The sequence below is a fragment of the Phaethon lepturus genome, unplaced genomic scaffold (assembly GCF_000687285.1).
Source record: "Phaethon lepturus isolate BGI_N335 unplaced genomic scaffold, ASM68728v1 scaffold16851, whole genome shotgun sequence".
In the NCBI taxonomy this organism is placed as follows: domain Eukaryota; kingdom Metazoa; phylum Chordata; class Aves; order Phaethontiformes; family Phaethontidae; genus Phaethon; species Phaethon lepturus.
Window position 1 is genome coordinate 1,242 of NW_010518597.1, and position 8,002 is coordinate 9,243.

General features: G+C 37.5%; 1 protein-coding gene across 4 annotated transcripts in view; it reads left to right on the forward strand.

The window, feature by feature from the left end:
• The window catches only part of CDK1 (cyclin-dependent kinase 1), an 8,087-nt gene extending 621 nt beyond the window's left edge, over nt 1–7,466 (forward strand). Inside the window, exons 2-7 of one of the 4 annotated variants that reach the window (XM_010296788.1) lie at nt 962–1,118; nt 2,236–2,359; nt 2,824–2,994; nt 3,584–3,747; nt 3,878–4,019; nt 7,132–7,466. In XM_010296788.1, coding sequence (XP_010295090.1) covers nt 962–1,118; nt 2,236–2,359; nt 2,824–2,994; nt 3,584–3,747; nt 3,878–4,019; nt 7,132–7,245 — 872 coding nt within the window. In that variant the 3' untranslated portion in view covers nt 7,246–7,466. Of the gene's footprint in view, nt 1–961; nt 1,119–2,232; nt 2,360–2,823; nt 2,995–3,583; nt 3,748–3,877; nt 4,020–7,131 lie in introns of all 4 variants that reach the window. The other 3 variants (XM_010296789.1, XM_010296791.1, XM_010296790.1) reach the window with 3 other exon arrangements.
• The last annotated feature ends 536 nt before the right edge of the window (nt 7,467–8,002 follow it).

An 8,002-nucleotide genomic window follows, 5' to 3' on the forward strand; every position in this document is an offset into this window, starting at 1 on the left:
TCTGTGGAGATGTGAATTTTAACAATTAATTTACTATAAGGCACTAAGATGATTGCTTCAATGCAGTTGTTAGTCACAACTCCCTTTCACTGGAAATCCAGCCTATGTCAAGTGTAGAAGACTGTGTATTTTATAATGCTTTAGCCTGATGTAGATTTGAGAATTTGCAGTATGTTACTCTGAGAAGGTGTTCTCTAAGGTAATTGCAAAATGTATGGGCTTGGATCTTGCAACAAAGCTTTGTAACTGAAGCCTTGTGCGTGAATCTTTCTTCCTGAAAGAAATGAGCTTGTTTGAGCTTAATCTGCAGGATTAATGCTTCAAGAAGGGTGAAAAGACAATACTTAAGCTGTCTGAGTTTGAGGGTTCTAATTCTGTGAACACTAATGATTAAAATAGATTATTGATTTGAGATTTACTACTGGTTCCAATTTTAGCTTCTGCCGAGACCTACAGCACTACCCTCTCTCCTGCACTGAGGATTGTGCTAGAGGTATTTCTATAGATTTGACCAATGGATGGATAGATCTCTGTTTGCAGAAGGAATGCTAGTTTTTTTACAGCTAAACCCTTAATCTTTTAATATGATGTATCAATGGCAAAATCATAACTCCTCGGGGATGAAGAGGTATAGTGATCTTGCCTGAAAGTTAATCAACCTGAAACTCAAACAGTATTCGATTTTAGAACTCTATCTTCCAAATATTCAAGTTTCACACTTAGGCTACTGAGTACCCTGTCCTAACAAATGATACTGTTTATGGGTGGCATGCTTTAAATGAACAAAACTATTGCATGGTTAAACTGCCAAAACCTGGTAGTAGTTCGTAATCAAGCAAAATAATTTAAAAAATACTTGATTGCAAGGACTCTTGCCTATGTTAGCAATTCTTATTTCCTATGACTTATCTGTACCTGAAGCTGTCTTTTCCTGTACGTGTTTAACTGTCTTTTTGTTCAGGTACCTATGGTGTTGTGTATAAAGGTCGGCACAAAACCACAGGCCAAGTGGTTGCAATGAAGAAAATACGTCTAGAAAGTGAGGAGGAAGGTGTTCCAAGTACTGCTATCCGAGAAATTTCTCTATTAAAAGAGCTGCATCATCCCAATATAGTCTGGTATGGATATACTGGTATTTAGCTAAACTCTTTGAAGGGCGCTAGATCGCTTCAGATAAGAAATTATTTTTCCACCATTCTAGTGAGGTGACAGCTACTCTGCTTAATACAGTGTCTGCATTGCAGCAAATAGCTGTAGTCCCAAATCCTGTGTTTATACCAGTTTGCTAATTAAAACTTCCACATGCTGCCTTTTCCCATTCTAGGAATCTAACAAGTTCTTGTTGATTTTGTAATTCATGTAAATTACCTTCAGAGTGGTTATTGTCAGAAAGGAGACAATGTACCTCATGAAAACTGGTTGAAGCTGTTACTTTACTCAGCCTCAGAACTCTATTTGCCACCTTGGAATAGATCATTTGACCTCAGTGATCTTATGCGAGCCTCTGTCATCCATCACTTCTTGCTGTTTTGTAGCAGAGATTTATATGTTGTGTTATGATGCTGTCATAGCTGGCACATCTGAGCTATAAGTGAAACTTCTACCAGTGACTACTTGACATGCAGAATTGATTGCAGCTATTGTCTTCCCCACAAAATAGTTACTTGCTCTTGGATGCAGCAAAACACTTTATCTCTAATGCGCCTTAAAAACTGGCCAAGGTCCAGCCATGCAGTGTCTCAATGTATGTATGCTTGGGTTTAGGAACCCTTATAAACTATTTAAGGATGAAGGAGATACTTAATAAACCTGTGCAAATCCTGCTGTGTCTATGAGGTTCCTATTATAATAACCACTTAAACCCTCCCAGTAATTCAGGCTCTGCTGTAATAAGCCAGTTTCAAGAGGAAGCTAGGTACCAACACCCACAATCTTTTTTTTTAAAGGCAACAATATTTTTTCCTCAGACTTCCTGTGTCTGATACTAGGCATAAGGGAATGTAAGTTTTAAGAGGAAGCATACAGAGTGTTTATCTCAGTCTGACACTATTTCAGATATACTTGATTTTCTAGATGACAGTGTAACTCAGTCTGTTGATCTTTGAAGACTGCAAGATTTTTAAGGCTTTTGTATCAGGAACCTGGAAATGTCAGCTTGTATCCCGGCTGAGAGGGGAAATGTAGCCATGAGTCCATGCATTTTGCAATGGAGTTGATTGTATACTCAATTTTTAGTCTTCAGGATGTTCTCATGCAGGATTCAAGACTGTACCTTGTCTTTGAATTCCTTTCCATGGATCTCAAGAAATACTTGGATACTATTCCATCTGGCCAATATTTGGATCGTTCACGTGTTAAGGTAATGATGACAATTTCTTAATATAGTAAGATAGAAATTAATCTAAAGAAGATGACCTACAAAGCTAGAAGCAGCCCTTATTTTCAGTATAGTAAACTCCTTGAGGAGAAATGAAAGGTTAAAGAAGCAGCTGTTGATAAGAAGATGAATGTGAGTTTTGCTCTCAAATGCCACTTCAAATTCTTTCAATTACTGAAATTAAGCTGCCTTAAACTAAGCTTCAGTAAAGAATTAATTTGTGTGGCTTTATGGTTGATATTAACTCAATATCTGCAATGATTTGGATCTCCATTTTCTACTATTATGGGGAGAGCTAATGTAAGAGAGCAGCTTTATGTTGCAGAACACTAAAAGTTACTTGATTCTTATTACTTATTTATGTATCCTTATTTATCCTTATTATTAAGGATAAGGTTACTTACTTATCCTTCTTTTTTTTCCCTCCCACTTCATCCTCTCCACAGAGTTACTTGTATCAAATCTTGCAAGGTATTGTCTTCTGCCATTCAAGAAGAGTGTTGCACAGAGACTTAAAACCTCAGAATCTCTTAATAGATGACAAGGGAGTGATTAAACTGGCAGACTTTGGCTTGGCTCGTGCCTTTGGAATTCCAGTGCGGGTATACACTCATGAAGTGAGTGAGTTGGAACATCCTCTTGGTGATTTGGACAATGCTTACTAGCTTCCTGGTAGTAACTGAATATGAAACAGCTAAAAAAGAATCATGGAGCTTTTGAAGTCATAACCTAACAGTGTCAAAGAAGTTATATTTCTGTTCTGTTTTACTCAATGGCTTTCCATCTCCCTGACTGTGCTTTTACTCTAAGGTTCCAAAGCATCTTATGAATCTCACTACTACCTTGACAATGAATCAGATGGGACAGAACTTGTTGCTCACTGTCTCATAAGGGCATTTTTGCTTCACAAACTGCTAGAGTTTCTTGAGGGTTTTAGTGGCTAGGTGCTAAAGGCTTCCCACTCTTGGGGAAGTAGAGTGGCAATTGCTTTGCTGGCAGTAGAAACTACTGCAATGGAGTTCATTATGCTTATCTGTAAACAAAGTTTGAAACTAGTGTTTTTACTAAAACTTTTAGCACTGGCTATTATTTTAACCAAAAAACCCACCTGTGAATGCTGCTTAATAATGAATGAGCCATTGTGCTTGTGGTCAATTGGAGGACCTGATTCTACAACCTAACCAAAAAATTTTCCTTGTTCAATAGGTAGTGACACTCTGGTACAGGTCTCCAGAGGTGTTGCTTGGATCTGCACGTTACTCTACTCCTGTAGATATATGGAGCATAGGTACCATATTTGCTGAGCTGGCAACTAAAAAGCCCCTTTTCCACGGGGACTCGGAGATTGACCAGCTCTTCAGAATCTTCAGGTATGTCAGGCTGAACCTTTCCTTGCTATTTGTGCAGCATTGCACAACAGTGCTGTGCACTTACTAAAATCATAGTAATGCATACAGGTTTTGGACTAAACTGCTCAGTATTTTGCTTATGCTTGCATAGAGCTTTAGGTACCCCCAACAATGAGGTATGGCCTGAAGTGGAATCCCTGCAAGATTATAAAAACACATTCCCAAAATGGAAACCTGGCAGCCTGGGAACACATGTCAAAAACTTAGATGAAGATGGACTGGATCTGCTGTCCGTAAGTAGTCTTTCTTAAACTGCTGATTAAGAAACCAAACAGATAGTTTCAAATCCTCTAGAATACATAAAGCTATACTAATCAGTCTTGGCTAGAATGAAGATACAGAGATCTTCAAACTATCAGCAGTGGTATGAGTGGCTGTTCTTTGTAGAACTGACATCTTGTGTGGTATTCACTCACTTCTTTCATAAATAATAGATGACTACTTTTTCTAATTAAGCAATTAAGCCTCAGCTTTTTTATACTAATAAGTCAGGTACAACTGGAAAGTGAGAATGGGCTTTTACAAACAGGTGAAGTGAAGGTTCCTGCCCACAAACTGTAGCGGTCAATTTCCTGGTGCCAGCACTAGTTATGATGTGACTGTATAATCGCTGATCCAGATGGAAATGTTTTTCTTTTATGGTAGCACGTGGATTAATCTTGGTGGGCTCATCTTGGTTAAGCTTTCATGGTGGTCTTTAACTGAATAAACAACGATGGAAATGGATGAATGTATTGATTAGCTGTGAAACTGGGGCTTAGTTTAAGTCAGTCTGTAGTGTCTGTCTCAATTGCTTTTAAATTTTGAATTTTTTTTGGCTGTGGTGGATTAACTTTTAATTGGTATATATTATGTCTAGTGCGAGTTTACTTTTTAGTTCTGTGGCTATGCAGTGGAAGTACCATGCTAAGCTTTTATTTGACAAGCTCTTCATCAGGCTTTTCTTAGTGCTCTTCTAGCTCATGTACTGCCACTGTGGACTCATTTAGATCACGTTGGGTGTGATCTTAGATGCACCTATGTATAAGAATGTACCTGGGTGACTTATCCTAAAGCTGCATTTATACAGTGCAGACTTGCATACAGGGGGTGTAGGGTGGATCTTAAGATAAGCTGGAACTTCAGAACCATCTTGGTACAAGGGGAACCTTATACAGCAGTTAGCTGTGCAGCTGGCTCATGTTCTAAAGCAGGCGAAGTAGTTTGTTACCTGTATTAGTATAGCTATGGCAAAATATACCCAAGAAACTCAACTAACCACAATTTCTCACAATTTTTCTTTGAGAACAGATCCACAGTTCAGACTGACAACCTGAACAATATTTGTTAAACATGTAGTTGTTTTGGATAGCTCTCTGAACTTTGTAGCAGTATGGTTTTACAGAGATAACTGACTTAAGCTGAGAAGAATTCCTTTGTGTCCACTGACAGCATCATTAAGTCAGTTTGAAGTGGAATTGTTACTGATTGTATTTACAAACTAAAAATCAGTTGAACAGGCAAGTGAATGTTGTTGATAGTCACATACGTGGCCTGCTAAGTACTCATCTGAGCTTAGTTGTGGCTTCATTGTGTAAAACCAATGTTTGGAGTGCTGCTAACAAAGGCAAAAGTAATTACTAGTTCCTCAAATGGTGTTAACACAATGCTAGTCTCAAAGCATATTAAATTCTGTGAAATCTGGTATAGTTTTGCCTTAAATTAGTGTTGAAATTTTAGCTTCCTCTAATGCCTGGTGATGGTGGTACAGCTGAATTCTGAAGTGTCTAGAATCCACTTAAGTTTCCTATGGCACTTCTAAGCCTGAAGCAGTGATATAACTCTAAAGGCAACAAAAGTGTTTCATTCTAGAGCAGAAGCTCAGATATGTCAATGAAAATGTTCATTTCTCCTTCTATAGACTATTGCAGATGGAAGTAGTATGTAAAATAGCTATCTTTGAAAACATATTTTTGTGTTAAGAACAATTGCTTGAGTGAGATTGTAAACTTAAGACTTTCAAAAGCTAAATGACTTCTGTGGCCAGTGTTTCAAAGCATTTAATGGCCATCATCAAAAGCTTTGATTATCAGACACTAAGCTTCAGGAAAAACGATGTTCCAGACTGCTCAGAGAAGAAATGGTCACTTAATCTATCAGCTGAAGTCCCGTAGTCTCAATGTCACAGCATCCCATTTTCAGAGAAATTTGCCTTTTTTGTCTGAGTCAATTTTAAGAGAACCTTTGATATCAGTATTAGCTATAGGATACTGTTGTTCTGAGGTATAGCTAATGGGAACCTGTCACTTAACCTTGTATGTCCAATTTTACCTTAAATATAGTGATAGTGTTGCATTTGGCAGGTGTTCAGAGAATATAAATGCAAATTCAGTGGTTTAAATCAACTTGGAAGATTCCCTGTAGGATGAAGTCTAAAGATAGTTAAATGTCACGACTGAATGCTGGGCAGAGTATTACTGGTTAAGGTGTGTGTTTTTTTTTCTGGAAGATAAATTTGTTGTGGGGATGGGGGAGAAGCAGCTGGTAGAATTCTGATGAATTTGAAACATGCTTTCCTTTAAGGAAAAACGAAAGCAAAAAGACTTTGCAGAGACTTTGCTAGCTTTACATCTAGAAAACAGTTAAATCCTTCATTCCTTTCCTCTTTTGGCCCCTGGCTGTATGATATAAGCTGTAGGTGTGTTTTAAAAACTACTAGCAAAACAAATCTCTTGCCTATTCTAAAAAGTTCTGGGGGCTATTTTAGTGGCTTGGTATCGCCTCTATTTGCTCTCATCAACTTTATTGAAGTCTTCAGTTGAAATAACATTGCAAAGAAACCTAAGTTTTCAAACTGGGTTTCTTCAGTTCTACCTGCTTGTATACTACTTTCCTGTTTGGATTCTGTAACAGAGTGATCACTTGCTTATATTTTAAAGGTAAACAGCAGAAGCAATTTGACATCAGTTTCCTCAATGTTAGCTTAACAAAACAAGCATAGGACAACTTGTCCTTGTAAGCATTTTGGGCTTTAACAGCCTAAAGCTTATTAATTTCCCTTAGCTGGGAAGCTGAGACTAGTTGATGCCTGGTTCTGGATTTAGTTCAGTGCATATGGTACCCTGATACATGCATGGGCTTGGTTATTGAATGGGAGAATAAATATTTCGTTGTGTTCTGGGATGTTATATGTTACTACTGACTTGTAGGTGGCAATGACCTCTCCCTTTAAGAGAACTCATGGAACATAGAGGGAAAACTTATATTTACGGTTACTTGATTATTACTGTGGTTAAATATCTACCTATTTAACATGACTTTAGTTCCCATTTCATGAGGGAGTAATGTGTTCCCTTTTTCTTACAGAAAATGTTAATTTATGATCCTGCAAAAAGAATTTCTGGCAAAATGGCCTTGAACCATCCATATTTTGATGACTTGGACAAATCCACTCTTCCTGCTAATCTGATTAAGAAATAATAGACCTTTGGACTAAATCAACCAGAGTGAAATAATTGTGATTACTTTTACTATTAAGTCTGTCTAACTTGTATGTCTGTCTGCTCTAAAACTGGCTGTGTTTTAGTTTGTTTTGGTTTAAGTGTTATCTAAATGTAAATATTAACCTAATAGTGCTGAGTTCAAATACAATGCAAATACTGCTGCCATTAATGCAGTGAACTTTCTATAAATAAAGCTTTAAATCCCGTGAAGGACTGAACTTATTTCTAGACTGTGGGTGCTCTACAAAAGGACTCGGTTTTCTTTGGAATGTGCTGGTAAGGTACCACTGGTCTAAAAAAGGCAGGTAACCTAAACTACTAAATTGCTGCTCTTGATGTAATAGGAAAATACAATAGGAAATTCCTCTGAAGTTTGAGCAGTTTCAGTATAATGTCAGTTTAAAATTTTACTTGAGCATGGCAATCAATGTGCCAAAAGACATGTAAATAAGATTTTTGAACTGAAGAACTGCAGATTACTACTAAAGCCAAATAAATGGCCAAACGCGTTCTAGGGTTTGAGGTTTTTGAAGGTATTTGCAAATCAGTGTTTGGAAAAATCCTTGCTCTGTATGCTTTTCTGTTATCTTGAAGGCCCAAGAATTTACTTAGACATTGGCATGTTAACTTGTGAATCGGCATAGTTCCAGCTCCTGGACCAGTTAAGGTATGATGTCTTTAAATTTTACATGGATTCTCTATATACCCATGTGTAACTGCTTAACAGAGCCTCT